The sequence below is a fragment of the Elephas maximus genome, chromosome 18 (assembly GCF_024166365.1).
Source record: "Elephas maximus indicus isolate mEleMax1 chromosome 18, mEleMax1 primary haplotype, whole genome shotgun sequence".
Lineage (NCBI taxonomy): Eukaryota > Metazoa > Chordata > Mammalia > Proboscidea > Elephantidae > Elephas > Elephas maximus.
The window spans coordinates 6317251-6336729 of record NC_064836.1 but is presented as its reverse complement, the minus strand read 5'-3'; the positions used below and the strand labels follow the sequence as shown (position 1 = coordinate 6336729).

The 19479-nt window shown below is 38.9% G+C and overlaps 1 protein-coding gene across 2 annotated transcripts in view; it reads left to right on the top strand.

Moving 5' to 3' along the window:
* The window catches only part of ATP6V1G3 (ATPase H+ transporting V1 subunit G3), a 60188-nt gene that overhangs the window by 26823 nt on the left and 13886 nt on the right, over nt 1-19479 (top strand). Inside the window, exon 3 of one of the 2 annotated variants that reach the window (XM_049857715.1) lies at nt 10969-11170. In XM_049857715.1, coding sequence (XP_049713672.1) covers nt 10969-11142 — 174 coding nt within the window. In that variant the 3' untranslated portion in view covers nt 11143-11170. Of the gene's footprint in view, nt 1-10968; nt 11591-19479 lie in introns of those variants that run through there. The other variant, XM_049857714.1, reaches the window with a different exon arrangement.

Here is a 19479-nt window from a genome sequence, read left to right as displayed (position 1 = left end):
TCCACCAGCTGCTCCTTGGAAACCCTATGAGGCAGCTCTACTTTGTTTCTCTGTCCTACAGGGTCTCTATGAGTCGGAATCGACTCAACGGCGATGGGTTTTTGGTTTTACTTGTTATTGCTACCCAATACAATATCTTCTCCTGAGAATGATATTACATTGCTAAAAAGAAATCTGGACTAGAATGGAAACAAATAAATTCGTTGCTACTACACATAACAGTTAGGTAGACCTAAACAGAAAACTGGAAAATAGCTTTCTTGGGCATGTGAAGATTTTTATATTATGAAATCTCTCTTCCTGAATTCATATGGTGACAGCATTTCATTTCATTGAAGCAATTAGAAACTGAGTGCGAAACTCTATTTTGCTCGTGAGAGTGATTAATCATTATCATAGCACTGTTGAGGAAACACTGTAGAAACTTAAATTACTGGATATCAGACAAACTCAGAAGTAATATTGTATTTAACTAGCAGAATACTTTTGGCTTATGAGGTATTTACAAGGGTATTCCAATGTTTTTGAAAGTCCCCGATGGATTAGAAGATGAAGAGAGTACACATGCAGGGCAACCAGTGAAAAATCATAAAAATAATCACTAACATTCATTAAATACTTGCTCAGGGCCAAGCTTCTGTGATAAGCACTATCTTCACAACTCAGTATCTTCAGAAAATCTTATGCTGTCTTAGCAAAGCACATTAAGAATACTACTACTATCTATTACACTAGACTTATGCTGTCCAACTCAGTGGCTACCTCACATGTGTGTTGTTGTTGTTACGTGCCATCGAGTCAGTTCCCACTCACAGTAAATGAAACACTGCCCGGTCCTGCACCATCCTCACAATCATTGCTATGCTTAAGCCCATCATCGAAGCCACTGTATCAATCCATCTCATTGAGGGTCTTCCTCTCTTTCACTGACCCTGTACTTAACCAAGCATGATGTCCTTCTCTAGGGACATGTAGCTAGTCTAAGTTAAGATGTTCCATAAGTGTAAAATATACACTAGATTTCAAAGATTTAGTCTGAAAAAATGAAAGTAATAATTTTTATATTGTTGTTGTTAGGTGCGGTCGAGTCATCTCCGACTCATAGCGACCCTATGCACAACAGAACAAAACACTGCCCAGTCCTGTGCCATCCTTACAATCGTTATGCTTGAGCCTATTGTTGCAGCCACTGTGTCAATCCACCTCGTTGAGGGTCTTCCTCTTTTCCACTGATCCTGTACTCTGCCAAGCATGATGTCCTTCTCCAGAGACTGATACCTCCTGATGACATGTCCAAAGCATGTAAGACGCAGTCATGCCATCCTTGCTTCTAAGGAGCATTCTGGTTGTACTTCTTCCAAGACAGATTTCTTCTTTCTTTTGGCAGCCCGTGGTATATTCAATATTCTCCGCCAACACCACAATTCAAAGGCATCAATTCTTCTTTGGTCTTCCTTACATTGTCCAGCTTTCACATGCATATGATGCAATTGAAAATACCATGGCTTGGGTAGGGCGCACCTTAGTCTTCAAGGTGACATCTTTGCTCTTCAACATTTTAAAGAGGTCCGTTGCAGCAGATTTACCCAATGCAATGCGTCTTTTGATTTCTTAACTGCCGCTTCCATGGCTGTTGATTGTGGACCCAAGTAAAATGAAATCCTGGACAACTTCAATCTTTTCTCCGTTTATCATGATGTTGCTCATTGGTCCAGTTGTGAGGATTTCTGTTTTCTTTATGTTGAGGTGCAATCCATACTGAAGGCTCTGGTCTTTGATCTTCATTAGTAAGTGCTTCAACTCCTCTTCACTTTCAGCAAGCAAGGTTGTCTCATCTTAATTAATCTGTCATTAATTTTTACATTAATTATACCTTAAAATAAAAATATATTGGATATATTAGGTTAAATACATATATTATTAAAATTAATTTCACCAGGGGCGGACCCAAGATGGCGGACTAGGCAGACGCTACCTCGGATCCCTCTTACAACAAAGACACGGAAAAACAAGTGAATCGATCACATACATAACAATCTACGAACCCTGAACAACAAACACAGATTTAGAGACGGAGAACGAACTAATAGGGGGAAGCAGTGATTGTTTCCAGAGCCTGGAGCCAGCGTACCAGTCAGGTACGGCACAAGCACAGAGAGCTGCTCCACCCCCCTGAACTAACCCCGGGAGGGGGCCAGCCAGTTCCGCGGGCGGCGTGGGACGCAGCCAGTAGGAGAAGTCCCCGGGAGGCAGTGACTGGTCTTGCAACGGGGAGAGCAGCGTCCCAGCCGGGGAACCGTCCCGCCGGGATTTGGACTGGACGCAGGTACAGCATAAACACCGAGAGCTGCTCCACCCCCCTGAACTAACCCTGGGAGGGGGCCCAAATGGGTCGCGTGGGCGGTGTGGGACTCAGCCGGTAGGAGAAGTCCCCGGGAGGCAGCGACTGGTATTGGAGCGGGGAGAACAGCGTCCCAGCTGGGACACTCGGTCACGGCACAAGCACGGGGACCTGCTCCACCCACCTGAACTAACCCCAGGAGCCGGCCCAACTGGTTCGCGGAGGTGGCACGGCAACGCGGCTGGAGGGACGAGAAGTCCCCGGGAGGCAGCGACTGATTTTGGAGTTGAGAATGCACCGTCCCAGTAGGGGAGCCTTGACGCTGGGTGTGGGGCTGGAAGCGGAGGATCTGACCTTGACTCCAGCGGGTCAGACCCCCCGGGGGCAATCTCCACACAGCCAGCACACATAGGCGCCGCGCGCCGCGGGAATCTCAGATATAATAGTCATTCCAAGCAAGACAAGCAACTCTGGCTATATTCTGAGGTGCTACTCTCCTATCTCTCTGTTCCCTCCCCCACCCTCCCCAGGCGGCTTCATTAACATCCGAATAGCCTGAGCCAGAGGGAGAACTCTGATAGGGATCTGACTGCATTTTTTTTTAGCGGATTTTCTGGAAAAACTAGTTTCCCAGTGATGGCTCGGAGACAACAATCCACATCAAACCACTTAAAAAAGCAGACCATGACAGCTTCTCCAAGCCCCCAAACAAAAGAATCCAAATCTTTCCCAAATGAAGATACAATCCTGGAATTATCAGATACAGAATATAAAAAACTAATTTACAGAATGCTTCAAGACATCACAAATGAAATAAGACAAACTGCAGAAAAAGCCAAGGAACTCACTGATAAAACTGTTGAAGAACTCAAAAAGATTATTCAAGAACATAGTGGAAAAAATAATAAGTTGCAAGAATCCATAGAGAGACAGCATGTAGAAATCCAAAAGATTAACAATAAAATTACAGAATTAGACAACGCAGTAGGAAGTCAGAGGAGCAGACTCGAGCAATTAGAATGCAGACTGGGACATCTGGAGGACCAGGGAATCAACACCAACAGAGCTGAAAAAAAATCAGATAAAAGAATTAAAAAAAATGAAGAAACCCTAAGAATCATGTGGGACTCTATCAAGAAGGATAACCTGCGGGTGATTGGAGTCCCAGAACAGGGAGGAGGGACAGAAAACACAGAGAAAATAGTTGAAGAACTCCTGACAGAAAACTTCCCTGACATCATGAAAGTCGAAAGGATATCTATCCAAGATGCTCATCGAACCCCATTTAAGATTGATCCAAAAAGAAAAACACCAAGACATATTATCATCAAACTCGCCAAAACCAAAGATAAACAGAAAATTTTAAAAGCAGCCAGGGAGAAAAGAAAGGTTTCCTTCAAGGGAGAATCAATAAGAGTAAGTTCAGACTACTCAGCAGAAACCATGCAGGCAAGAAGGGAATGGGACGACGTATACAGAACACTGAAGGAGAAAAACTGCCCACCAAGGATCATATATCCAGCAAAACTCTCTCTGAAATATGAAGGTGAAATTAAGATATTTACAGATAAACACAAGTTTAGAGAATTTTCAGAAACCAAACCAAAGCTACAAGAAATACTAAAGGATATTTTTGGTCAGAGAACCAATAATATCAGATATCAGCACAACACAAGGTCACAAAACAGAACGTCCTGATATCAACTCAAATAGGGAAATCACAAAAACAAATTAAGATTAATTAAAAAAAAAAATACACATAACAGGGAATCATGGAAGTCAATAGGTAAAAGATCACAATAATCAAAAAGAGGGACTAAATACAGGAGGCATTGAACTGCCATAAGGAGAGTGATTCAAGGCGATATAGGACAATACAAGTTAGGTTTTTACTTAGAAAAATAGGGGTAAATAATAATGTAACCACAGAAAGGTACAGCAACTCTATAACTCAAGATAAAAGCCAAGAAAAATGTAACGACTCAACTAACATAAAGTCAAACACTATGAAAATGAGGATCTCACAATTTACTAAGAAAAACGTCTCAGCACAAAAAAGTATGTGGAAAAATGAAATTGTCAACAACACACATAAAAAGGCATCAAAATGACAGCACTAAAAACTTATTTATCTATAATTACGCTGAATGTAAATGGACTAAATGCACCAATAAAGAGACAGAGAGTCACAGACTGGATAAAGAAACACGATCCATCTATATGCTGCCTACAAGAGACACACCTTAGACTTAGAGACACAAACAAACTAAAACTCAAAGTGTGGAAAAAAATATATCAAGCAAAAAAGAAGAGGAGTAGCAATATTAATTTCTGACAAAATAGACTTTAGACTTAAATGCACCACAAAGGATAAAGAAGGACACTATGTAATGATAAAAGGGACAATTGATCAGGAAGACATAACCATATTAATTATTTATGCACCCAATGACAGGGCTGCAAGATACATAAATCAAATTTTAACAGAATTGAAAAGTGAGATAGATACCTCCACAATTATAGTAGGAGACTTCAACACACCACTTTCAGAGAAGGACAGGACATCCAGTAAGAAACTCAATAGAGACACGGAAGATCTAATTACAACAATCAACCAACTTGACCTCATTGACTTATACAGAACTCTCCACCCAACTGCTGCAAAGTATACTTTTTTTTCTAGCGCACATGCAACATTCTCTAGAATAGACAACATATTAGGTCATAAAACAAACCTTTGCAGAGTCCAAAACATCAAAATATTACAAAGCATCTTCTCAGACCACAAGGCAATAAAACTAGAGATCAATAACAGAAAAACTAGGGAAAAGAAATCAAATACTTGGAAACTGAACAATACCCTACTGAAAAAAGACTGGGTTATAGAAGACATCAAGGAGGGAATAAGGAAATTCATAGAATGCAACGAGAATGAAAATACTTCCTATCAAAACCTCTGGGACACAGCAAAAGCAGTGCTCAGAGGCCAATTTATATCGATAAATGCACACATACAAAAAGAAGAAAGAGCCAAAATCAGAGAACTGTCCCTACAACTTGAACAAATAGAAAGTGAGCAACAAAAGAATCCATCAGGCACCAGAAGAAAACAAATAATAAAAATTAGAGCTGAACTAAATGAATTAGAGAACAGAAAAACAATTGAAAGAATTAACAAAGCCAAAAGCTGGTTCTTTGAAAAAATTAACAAAATTGATAAACCATTGGCTAGACTGACTAAAGAAATACAGGAAAGGAAACAAATAACCCAAATAAGAAACGAGAAGGACCACATCACAACAGAACCAAATGAAATTAAAAGAATCATTTCAGATTATTATGAAAAATTGTACTCTAACAAATTTGAAAACCTAGAAGAAATGGATGAATTCCTTGAAAAACACTACCTACCTAAACTAACACATTCAGAAGTAGAACAACTAAATAGGCCCATAACAAAAAAAGAGATTGAAACGGTAATCAAAAAGCTCCCAACAAAAAAAAGCTCTGGCCCGGACAGCTTCACTGCAGAGTTCTACCAAACTTTCAGAGAAGAGTTAACACCACTACTTCTGAAGGTATTCCAAAGCATAGAAAATGACGGAATACTACCCAACTCATTCTATGAAGCCACCATCTCCCTGATACCAAAAACAAGTAAAGACATTACAAAAAAAGAAAATTTTAGACCTATATCCCTCATGAACATAGATGCAAAAATCCTCAACAAAATTGTAGCCAATAGAATCCAACAACACATCAAAAAAATAATTCACCATGATCAAGTGGGATTTATACCAGGTATGCAAGGCTGGTTTAATATCAGAAAAACCATTAATGTAATCCATCACATAAATAAATCAAAAGACAAAAACCACATGATCTTATCAATTGATGCAGAAAAGGCGTTTGACAAAGTCCAACACCCATTTATGATAAAAACTCTTATCAAAATAGGAATTGAAGGAAAATTCCTCAACATAATAAAGGGCATCTATGCAAAGCCAACAGCCAATATCACTCTAAATGGAGAGAACCTGAAAGCATTTCCCTTGAACACGGGAACCAGACAAGGATGCCCTTTATCACTGCTCTTATTCACCATCGTGCTGGAAGTCCTAGCCAGGGCAATTAGGCTAGACAAAGAAATAAAAGGTATCCGGATTGGCAAGGAAGAAGTAAAGTTATCACTATTTGCAGATGACATGATTATATACACAGAAAACCCTAAGGAATCCTCCAGAAAACTACTGAAACTAATAGAAGAGTTTGGCAGAGTCTCAGGTTATAAGATAAACATACAAAAATCACTTGGATTCCTCTACAACAACAAAAAGAGCACCGAAGAGGAAATAACCAAATCAATACCATTCACAGTAGCCCCCAAGAAGATAAGATACTTAGGAATAAATCTTACCAAGGATGTAAAAGACCTATACAAAGAAAACTACAAAGCTCTACTACAAGAAATTCAAAAGGACATACTTAAGTGGAAAAACATACCTTGCTCATGGATAGGAAGACTTAACATAGTAAAAATGTCTATTCTACCAAAAGCCATCTATACATTTAACGCACTTCCGATCCAAATTCCAATGTCATATTTTAAGGGGATAGAGAAACAAATCACCAATTTCATATGGAAGGGAAAGAAGCCCCGGATAAGCAAAGCACTACTGAAAAAGAAGAAGAAAGTGGGAGGCCTCACTTTACCTGATTTCAGAACCTATTATACAGCCACAGTAGTCAAAACAGCCTGGTACTGGTACAACAACAGGCACATAGACCAATGGAACAGAATTGAGAACCCAGACATAGATCCATCCACGTATGAGCAGCTGATATTTGACAAAGGACCAGTGTCAATTAATTGGGGAAAAGAAAGCCTTTTTAACAAATGGTGCTGGCATAACTGAATATTCATTTGCAAAAAAATGAAACAGGACCCATACCTTACACCATGCACAAAAACTAACTCCAAGTGGATCAAAGACCTAAACATAAAGACTAAAACGATAAAGATCATGGAAGAAAAAATTGGGACAACCCTAGGAGCCCTAATACAAGGCATAAACAGAATACAAAACATTACCAAAAATGATCAAGAGAAACCAGATAACTGGGAGCTCCTAAAAATCAAACACCTATGCTCATCTAAAGACTTCACCAAAAGAGTAAAAAGACCACCTACAGACTGGGAAAGAATTTTCAGCTATGACATCTCCGACCAGCGCCTGATCTCTAAAATCTACATGATTCTGTCAAAACTCAACCACAAAAAGACAAACAACCCAATCAAAAAGTGGGCAAAGGATATGAACACACATTTCACTAAAGAAGATATTCAGGCAGCCAACAGATACATGAGAAAATGCTCTCGATCATTAGCCATTAGAGAAATGCAAATTAAAACTACGATGAGATTCCATCTCACACCAGCAAGGCTGGCATTAATCCAAAAAACACAAAATAATAAATGTTGGAGAGGCTGCAGAGAGATTGGAACTCTCATACACTGCTGGTGGGAATGTAAAATGGTACAACCACTTTGGAAATCTATCTAGCGTTATCTTAAACAGTTAGAAATAGAACTAGCATACAGCCCAGAAATCCCACTCCTGGGAATATACCCTAGAGATACAAGAGCCTTCATACAAACAGATACATGTACACCCATGTTTATTGCAGCTCTGTTTACAATAGCAAAAAGTTGGAAGCAACCAAGGTGTCCATCAACGGATGAATGGGTAAATAAATTGTGGTATATTCACACGATGGAATACTACGCATCGATAAAGAACAGTGACGAATCTCTGAAACATTTCATAACATGGAGGAACCTGGAAGGCATTATGCTGAGTGAAATGAGTCAGAGGCAAAAGGACAAATATTGTATAAGACCACTATTATAAGATCTTGAGTAATAGTAAACCTGAGAAGAACACATACTTTTGTGGTTACGAGGGGGGGAGGGAGGGAGGGTGGGAGAGGGTTTTTTATTGATTAATCAGTAGATAAGAAATGCTTTAGGTGAAGGGAAAGACAACACTCAATACATGGAAGGTCAGCTCAATTGGACTGGACCAAAAGCAAAGAAGTTTCCGGGATAAAATGAACGCTTCAAAGGTCAGCAGAGCAGGGGCGGGGGTCTGGGGAACATGGTTTGCGGGGACTTCTAAGTCAATTGGCAAAATAATTCTATTATGAAATCATTCTGCATCCCACTTTGGAATGTGGCGTCTGGGGTCTTAAATGCTAACAAGCGGCCATCTAAGATGCAGCAATTGGTCTCAACCCACCTGGATCAAAGGAAAATGAAGAACACCAAGGCCACACGACAACTAAGAGCCCAAGAGACAGAAAGGGCCACATGAACCAGAGACCTACATCATCCTGAGACCAGAAGAACTAGTTGGTGCCCGGCCACAATCGATGACTGCCCTGACAGGGAGCACAGCAGAGGACCCCTGAGGGAACAGGAGATCAGTGGGATACAGACCCCAAATTCTCATAAAAAGACCAAACTTAATGGTCTGACTGAGACTAGAGGAATCCCGGCGGCCATGGTCCCCAGACCTTCTGTTGGCACAGGACAGGAACTATCCCCGAAGACAACTCATCAGACATGAAAGGGACTGGTCAGCGGGTGGGAGAGAGACACTGATGAAGAGTGAGCTAATTATATCAGGTGGACACTTGAGATTGTGTTGGCAACTCTTCTCTGGAGGGGGGATGGGAGGATAGAGAGAGAGAGAAGCCGGCAAAATTGTCACGAAAGGAGAGACTGAAAGGGCTGACTCAAGAAGGGGAGAGCAAGTGGGAGTAGGGAGTGAGATGTATGTAAACTTATATGTGACAGACTGATTGGATTTGTAAACGTGCACTTGAAGCTTAATAAAAGTTAATAAAAAAAAATTAATTTCACCTAATTCTTTTTACTCTTCTATAATGTAATATCTTGAAAATTTCAATTTACATATATTGTTCACTTTGTGGCTCATACTATATTTCTCTTGGATAGCACTGCTTTACACACTTTATGTTTATGAATCTGGTTGACTTTTTACAACAGTGTTATCCCCATTTTAAAGATAAAGAACCTGAGCTTCAGATTAACTTTTCCAAAGTCATCCAGGAAGCTGCGTTAAACTAGCCTATTAATTATTTTTAGTGTTTCTCCAAAGAAAAAAATAGGTAATATTTCCACAACAGTTTGTCTTCCTTATTTTCAACCACTTAAGACCTTCGATCTCAGAGGAGGAAAAAATTTGGGAGCCCCCCCGCCAAGATTTTTTGAGTTTGATAAAACTATTTTCATAAAAAGTTCTCTTATACTTTTAAACTTCCTACCAGAGGAAATTTGATCCATATGTTTCTGCTTCTTGTATACTTACTCATCCAAATGTTATTTTGTAAAAGTTATTTGATGTCTTAGAAGCTGTATCTTCTCAAAATTATTCTCTTTAAACTGGGGAGCCCTATTGCTTGAACTATAAACAGAAAAGAACTTGAACTTGATAGCCTCAATCACATTTGATTTCAAGCTTAGGACCCAGAAAGATCAAGTGGATTCTAGAATTTAGAATAGTCTAACAACCCTGAAGTTGAAATCAGTCATTCATGGAGCCTCTTGGATTAAATGAAATGCATACCCTCTCTATAAAGTCACAGATGAGAAAAACAAACAAACAATGACCAGCTATCTGGCCTTAACAATGCCTTTTAAGAAACAAGGAGTTCATGAAGATAAATTTGGAACAAATTGTTTTAATTGTTTTAGCCGCCTAAAATTATGTAATTCAATTTAGAACAAATTCAATCTACACTAAAATTTTCAAGATTATATCTATTGCCAAAAAGATATCCCTGTACATGTAAAAGTGTCTTATTGGGCATACTGTGGCTATATTTTCTGGAAAACAAAAAAAATGCATTGATTTAATCAGTCCAGATAATGTATTTTAAAAACAGACCAACCAGTTATTTGCTCTTTAAAAACTAGCAAAAATGAATTTGCTGATATTTTTCAACTTTATTTTCCAGGCTTGTAGTTCATAATGTAAACAATAGGAAAGATATTGGAACTGAATGGAAATTATTATAAATACATGAAAAAGGTGATAAAAAATCATTGGAGCGTGGCATAATGGTTGTAAACTTGTATTCAATTTGCACTATGTGGAGGTCGACTTGGAAATAACATGCCATGGACAGTTCCATTTTTTAGGAAAGTTTATCCATCCAACTCATGGTATTAGTGGTCTTGTTCATTCTCTGAGAAAATTCTAGTAAAATAATACACAAAGCATGCACCATTGGATAATCATTGCTAAATAGGCCAAAACTTCAAAAAAAAATTAAATTTTAATATGGCATTTGTTGTGTGTGCAGTAGAGTTGATTGTGACTCATAGCAATCCTATAGGACACAGTAGAACTCCCCCACAGGGTTTCTAAGACTATGATCTTTACAGGAGCAGATTGCCAGGTTTTTTTTCTCCCACAGAGCCACTAGTGGATTTGAGCCACCCCCTTTTAGGTGAGCAGCCGGGTGTTTAAACATTGTGTCACCAGGACTCCTTAATATGATGTATAGTGTAGTGAATTCTACCTATTTTGTTTTGGTAGATAATGGGCTGTCAGAGTAATCTCGCAGATGAAATAGAACAGCAAACTCTAGGGAAGATACAAGAACTGTGTGGAAGCTACAACAAGCACATGGAAAGCCTGATGAACCAGCTTCTGAGTATGGTCTACAACATGAAGCCAGAAATCCATGTGAACTACAGACCCAGCAACTAAATGAGCACCATCATCTTCAATAAACTGTGTATGTATGCTGCCCGGTTGCTTATGCCTTCAGGTTTATATTAAGGAATTTAAAACGTTAATCTTAAATTTACTGGATATCTACTGATGTCAATGTAACAGTTTGCATGTGGGCACTGAATTAAAAACAAAACAAACAAAAAAAGCTCTCTGTTATATCGTTCCTGGAAATAGGTATAACTTGTCATTTTAGCTTAGAGGAAGGCAAGAATGCAGAGTGACGTGTCTTGTAACACTTAACAGAAAAACATGGTCTGAACAGCTTTTTAGTTGTTTTTTTTTTTTTGTTTACTTCTTTTTATTAACTTAGAAAATGCATTCTTAGTTGGGATTGTTAAAATATAATTTTTACAAGAGTATAATCATGACTGTCATACAGATATATAATGAACATATGTCAAGGATTTTATTTAATTTATTAATCAGTGAGGAAACCAGTAAGTTCAAAGACAAACTAAGAACTGCATGTATGTAATATATATATTTTATGCATATATTCTAAAAACTGCATATATACTATATATAATATATGATATATTTTATGTGTGCATATGGGTATGTATGTATATAATAAGCAGTAAATAATGATAAATGAATTTACAAGTAAATTCAAAACTGGCTTACTCCAGAGTGTTGTTGGGAAGGAAATCAATTGTCCCTCCAACCGACAGAATTAATTTGCATTATAACCGAAAGCTCAGCAGATCACTCTGTGGGCGAGAGAAGTGGCAGTCTGCTCCCATGAAGATTAAATCCTGTTGTTATTGAGTCTCATAGAGAACCTACAAGACAGAGTAGAACTGCCCCAGAAGGTTTCCAGGGAGCAGCTGGTGGATTTGAACTTCCGAACTTTTGGTTAGCAGTCAAGCTCTTAACCACTGTGCTGCCAGAGCTCCAGTCTATGGGGCAGTTCTACTCTGTCCTATAGGGTCACTATGAGTCGGAATCAGCTCAGTAGTAGTGTGGTTTTTTGTTTGTTTGTTGTTTAACATAGCTCAAAAAAATGAAAGGTTCAAACCACCTAAAATTAGAAAACCAAGAATTAGAGGAATTTAGCCGGTACCTATTTTCCCTTTGAAGACACTCTGTAAACTTTCTGGTCCACTTCAAAGTCTTTCACAGTTTTTCTCCCTAAGGTTGTTATGTCAAATTTGTCCTGATATGCAACGGGTACAACATAGCCAAACATTTAAGTGATAAATTCTACTTTATATGAGAGCAATTTAAAATTTACGAAGTACTTTTACACCTTAAAAATACATTAAAAGAAAATGTGTTACATAACTATTCCATCCTCTCTGCCCAACCTCAACTAACCAGATAGTATTCTTTCTCAAGTATATTTTTAAAAACAAAAATGTAAATGATAATTAGTAAACTGATAGATGCTTTGCCTTCAGCATACACAGACACAAAACTACCAGGGGACATACTAGGTAGGTTAGTGCGCCATTGGCCCTGTCTTCTAGACAGTAATAACTAACAATATGCGTTGAGCTAAATATTTGTTAAGTACCAGATACGTTGTGAGTGCAGTGTGTATTTTATCTCAGTCCTTTGTGTAGGAATTGTTAGCCTCCTTCTTTTACAAATTAGGAAACGAAAGTTAAGGAATTTGCCTAGAGTTGCTTGGGTAACAGTGACAGCACTGGGTTTGAAATCTGGCCGTAGTACTCCAGTGTCCACACTCTTAAATACTCACCATACTGCCTCCCTGAAAAGTTTCTATATCTATAGCTTTAAGAATCCTGGGTAATATAATCTCTTTGATTTTCAAATAATATGTACAGACAAATTTTAATTTCAGCCCCCCCAAAAAAAGATAATTAGTAAAGTTTCATTGCTATCAAAATATTCATATAATCCATTCCAAATATTATTTGCTAATAATATACTGCAGCTGGCCACTGCTTTAGATTACGCACAGCATTGTTTCCCTTTAACAGGCAAAGTCACAATTTTACCACACATTTAAGCATGTATTCATACTAAGTAAACGGAAGAAAATTTGAATTTACTTGTTTCTTAATTTTCCCAACTTGTAGGCCAAGGAAAAGCAAACAAGTTAGTTCATTGTTTTTATGTGGTAGACTTTTCCTTTTAGCAGAATGATAAATGATTCCCCAATTAATGAATAACAGCGTATCAAACTTTCCTGGTAACATTGTCCTGCATTTTGGGGGGTAGGGTGGGAGGGTGGTCAAGTAAACTTTTCTCCAAAAAATGAGGACACCCGTGGAGGATTTCCACATTCACATGGATTTCATGAGTTCAATAACTCTACCCTACAGAGCTGAGATACATCATACAAGGAGTAAAGTTGCACATTTGGAAAGTTATGTGAAAAGGAGAATCTAAAAAACACAGCCTTGCAATTTGCCTTAAATAACATAGAATTCAGCCTCGTGACTTATAGGAAAGCCATGAAGATATTGATTTCCTGCATATAAAATCTCAAAAATATTATCTAGAACGCCCAAATTAATAATAAATGCCCAAGTCTGCAGAGGAAAAAGGACAGTTTCCTAAGCCCTAAATTTCTTAGAAGCTAACGTCAGGACAGGATAGTCCTCCAAGGTAGAGTAGGCGCCATGTCCAGCAGCACGTGGTGAGGATTCCGCGTCAGCAGCCCGTGCATCTGGTTCTGGCTGGGCTACAATCTCCTCCATCGGCAGGCAACTCGCTCAGCATCTCTGGGCCTCAGATACCTTAGTCATGTTTTATTCTATAAAGTGGTGTTGAACCGAATGATCTCCATAGACCCTTCAGCCTTTAATTCTACATACTAAATCAGACCCATTTCAAAGAACAGTAATTTTGTATTCATACAGTAAGCGGTAAGTAATGATAAAATTAATTTACAAATAAATTCAAAACTTGCCTACTCCACAGGGTTAGTTGGGGAGGGAAATTAATTGTCTCTTCAACTTATAGCTTTGCTTATAGTTTTTGCTTACAGTTTTCTCATCCAATTCTGTAGTATTTGTGAAATTCTCAGTGACCCCACTTCTCTTCTCACTGGATGGGCAGGAGTCCTGCTGGTTCCCAGAGTCCTGGGTTCTATGTAGCTCACAGTTTTTTACATTCAAATATGGTTTCATACTTTTGCTCAACTGAATGAGTCATTTTCCAGGAACTCTCACAGATGGTAGAGCTGCCAGGTTTTACTTTATTTACATATGACAAGGGTGTAGATATTTCAGAACTAACTCACTTATCTCTGATAGCTTTCTCAGTCAAATAAAAAACGTTGACTTTTTTTTTTGCACATATGCTTATCCTAAAATGTTTTTCTTTTCACTGTTCTTCACACAGAAATAAAATAATGTAAGTATATTTTTTATGCTTCTCTACCTTTGCTTTGACTCAAAAACATAGAAACTTCAAAATGAAAAACTGACTCCATTAAGTTCTTATTCATTTCCATTGTACCTGAAAACAAAATGATGTGATCTGTAAGATTAAAGCGGAATAAAAAGATTTAAATGCTTTTCTCTACATCAGCACACAAACATACACACTGTCAAGAACTGCCATCAATAAATCACCACTATTACATTCTCGATGGACGGAGCTAGGACAGTAGATTTGGCCAGATGATGCGAAGTGTTCAGTTTTGAAACATTCCAGATGAGGCCATCCCAGATCAGCCTAAAACCAACCAACTTCCAGACTTGGAAGAGTTCAGTCAAGATCAGCAGGGCCACCTACCTCATCTGCAGCTGTTAGAAACACATGAGTGAGCAAAGAGGAGACCATATAAACCACCTTATGAACCTTACGAACCCACAGACTCGTGAGCAACAATAAATTGTTAATTTAAGCTGCTGACTTTCAGGGTGATTTGTTACAAAGTACTAGCTAACTGATACATCCATTAGATGTTGCTTTAAAAAGGAGAGAGTGATAAGCTACCTTGAATGCAGCCAAAACTTCAAGTAAAATGGGAACAGAAGTGAGACTATTAAACTCAGATACCTGCAAAAGGGGTTTGAGGAGAGAATGTGTGGTGAGAAAGTGAGAACCAGCAGTTCTAGAGAACGCTAAAAAATATTAGCTATAAAAAAGATCTGCCAGGCACTCCTTGGAAACTCTATGGGGCAGTTCTACTCTGTCCTATAGGGTTGCTATGAGTTGGAATTGACTCGATGGCACTGGGTTTGGTTTTTTGTTTTTGTTTTTAAATAAAAAGATCAGAGGAATGGAGCAGGAGTTATAGGTTGATGTTGTCTGGTTTGTATCCCAGCACCACCTGTCAATAGCTCTGTGACCTTGAACATGTTACCTAACCTCTATGTCCCTTGTCTGTAAAAAAAAGAAATAGTAATAGTGTAACCACAGAGATTTACTGTAAGTATTAAAGGAATAAAGAAAACCAAACCAAGTCCATTGCCATCAAGTCAATTCTGACTCATAGCAGCCCTGTGGTTGGCAGCTGAGCTCTTTACAGATACCTATAAACTGTTCAGAATGTTACCTGGCACATAATGAGCAATATGTAGCAATTATTATTACATAATAGTTGAAAAAAAACTAAGCCAAATATGCTGATTTAAGGATTCACTTTTACAGCAGTTTTAAGTAGACTGTCTCCTGAAAGTATCTTTGTTGAGGAAGAGTAACTCTAAACTGTTTCTCTTTCTTCAGTTAAGTAGAATTGCATGGAACAGAAGTCAACCGGGCCTGTTTTACCATGCTAGCACTGCCACTGAAAATGCTTCAACAACTCTTCACTTGCTGTCATTTTTGTTAATGTGTAATCAGTTAATAAGAATGTGTGTGTTCCACAGGCAAGCCCCAAAGATAGAGTGAACGCAAGAGCCTTGCCAATATTCTGAAGACCTGTTTCCTCATGGAATTTACAGTTTGTAGTCACAGTCCAGAAAGATGTGAATATGCCCAAACACCCCAAGTAAAACCACCAGCACTGAATGTTCCATACATTTAAGTCTGTGCAAGAAGGCAGAAGCTTTGCACAGTGACAATACTGGAGTCAGCGAGGTTGATTTTGCTGACTGAGCACTTATGAGAAGATTTTCAAAATTTCTGTGACCACACAGAAAGGAAAGAGAAAACATCAGGGAGCATAAACAAACATAATACCCTAGCCATGAAATGAGTAAATGTGTCTAGTAAAAATTAACTAATGCCACCCTCATTAACTACAAGTTAAGACCTTGCTAATGATGAGAAAGTCTAAGCAACAGTGGTAGAAGCAGCATTAGTAAATGAAATAATAACATTAAGGCCAGTTATTATAATAATAAGGAGCCCTGGTGGGATTCAAACCTACCCAGCAGCTCCATGGGAGAAAGATCTGGCAATCTGCTCCCATAAAGTTTACAGCCAAGAAAACCCTATGGGGTAGTTCTGCTCTGTCATATGGAGTCCCTACGAGTCAGAATCAGTTTGACGACACCCAACAACAACATTATAATAATATGTTGTCTCCTTTGTCTTCTTTCCTTCTCTGCCTGCAAACCCCTACTAGTCCTTCAAGGCAGTTTATAGGTTTGTCTAGTTTGTGAATTCTTACCCAATGCCCTGGAAAAGGTGGCCATTCCCTCCTTGATGATTCCATAGCTCTATTTCAGCACTTACCATATTGTATGGCATTTAGCCATATTTGTCTCTCCCCTGAATTATGATTTCCTCAAGGGCAGAGGCTACAGTCTTGCTCATCTTTGTTGCCTAAAGCCTAACTCAATGTTTGGCACATTACATTGGTTAATAATTAATTAGTGCATTTAGGAAAACCAGTAAGCTACTTTTATTGCATATTGTTGTTGTTGTTAGTTGCTGTCTGGTCAGCTCTGACTTATGGCAATCTTATATATAACAGAACAAAACATTGCCCAGTCCTACACCATCTTCATTATGGTTGATATGTTTGAAACTATTGTTGTAGCCATTGTACATTTGAGAGCCTTCCAGTCTAGGGGGCTCATCTTCCAGCACTACACTGGACAATAGTCTATTGTGCTCCATAGGATTTCATAGGCTAGTTCTTGGAAATAGATCACCGGACCCTTCTTTCCAGGCTGTTTTTGTCTGGAACCTCTGAAGAAACCTGTCCACCATGGATGACCCCGCTGGTATTTGAAATACTGGTGGTATTCCGGTGTCACAGCAACACACAAGCCACCACAGAATGACAAACTGACAAACGAGTGGTGGTATTGCATATTATATAGTAATAACCTTTAGTTAGCGTTTTGATATGAGAATAGCTTCTCACAAAACATTCCAACAGGAACTTCATAGAATTAGAACTTAAAACATTTCTTAGAATCTCCCGTTGATCTTCCAGAAAGACTAAAAATAAAAATCATAAGTGCTTGACAGTAACTCAAAATGGTATCATGAGGCATAAATCTGTCCAGGTTGAGAACTGGAATTAAGCAGTGATCACTGAGTAAAAGCTGCTTTCACCCAGCTCTCAGTGTTCATCTCCTACTGGCTGGATATGTTAACGGTTAATATACTCTTTAAGGCGTGTTTGCTTTCTCTTAAAAGACCTGTAAAAACATATGTGTTTACAAGAAGATATTGGTAAAATTACAGGGATATAGTTTTTACTAAATCTAAAGGCATTTATTGCCATCTGTCATTTCCTTTGTGATTTTTCAGAACTTGATACTCTTGATTTTCTACCTGTTACAACTTCTACTTGCTCAAATTTCTGTTACACATTTCTTCTCTTTCCAACCCCTTCGAACACCCCTTTTTAGACTTACAGTCTGGTTGTACTTCTCACCCACTCCTGGTAAGGTCAGTATTTGCTAAGTGTTCATCTCAGGCTTCCTCACTGTACTCTCTATTTGGGAGAGCTTATTTATTTTCATGGCTTCTACTACTTTCTCTGAGTGGGTGACAATGAAATCCTCATCAGCATTTCTGTTTTCTTACCTGCAATTCATCTATCTCTAACTGGATTATGGGAGACGCCCATTTGGAAAGCCAGCCAATAATACTGGAAATTTGGAATGTCAGCCAAATACTAATACTACCTACTTCAGGGTCTTTTATGAGGATTACACATATAAAGCACTCAACATAGGGCTTGGATCATAAATACTGCCCAATAAAACTTAGCTACTATTAGCCTTAACCACTCTTCCTCCAAAGGTTGTCGTCATCTCTGGTTAAATACGACTGTCTCCCTTCTTATCCCCATCCCACACACACACACTCTTTCCTACATTCCCTTACCTACTGAAGTTTCTGAGAAGCCCCTTAGGCCAGGTGGGTGTCTGCTAACCTCTCAGCATTGTCAAGTCTTGCTCACCCCTTCAGGCAGCTGTTGTGGAGAAGGGACAAAAGACTGAGGGATGGGTGGTCTGGGGAACAAAGCATTGGGGGAAACATGGAGAGTAGAGAAACTCTTCCCTGGGAAAACCCCACCTAGATTCCTAAACCCAGTAGATTTGCACATCTCTCTCCTCACCCTTTATTGTTGTTGTGTCCCATCAGGTCAATTTTCAACTCATAGCAACCCCATGTGACAGAGCAAGACTGTATCACAGGGTTTCCTAGGCTGTAATCTTTACAGGAGAGGGTCACCAGGTCTTTTTCCCAAGGAGCCACTGGGTAGGTTCAAACTGCCAACCTTTCATTTAACAGCTGAATGCTTAACTTTTGTTTCACCAGGGCTCCTAGTCTCCCTAGGTAGACATGAAAAAGCAAAACTAGTTGACAGTTTTCAGGAAAAAAAAAAAGCCATCGTCCAAAATTAAGACATTTGAAGAGCACATGCACAGTGAAGGCATGTTGTTGTTAGCAGCCTTCCTGTTGGCCTCCAAATCATGGCAACCCATTCAAAATGGAACAAAATGCTCCCTGGTCCTGTGCTATCCTCATGATTGATTGAGAATTAGATGATTTTGATCTATGGGGTTTTTACTGGCTGATTTTCAGAAGCAGATCCCCAGGCCTTTCTTCGTAGTCTGTGTTAGTCTAGAAGCTCTTCTGAAACCTATTCGGCATCATAGCAACACACAAGCTTCCACTGACATATGGGTGGTGGGTATGCAGGAAGTACATTGGCCGGAAATGGAACCGCATTTCCCTAATGAAGCCTAGAATACTAAGGGGTAAATATACATAAAGAAGTAGAGTTAAACAACAAAAAAAAAAAACCTGTTGCATGGAGTCAGTTCCGACTCATAGCAACCCTATAAGACAGAGTTGAACTGCCCCATAGGGTTTCTAAGGAGCGGCTGGTAGATTTGAACTTCCCACCTTTTGGTTAGCAGCCGAGTGCTTAACCACTGTGCCACCAGGGTTATGAAGCAGAGTTATTACAGCATA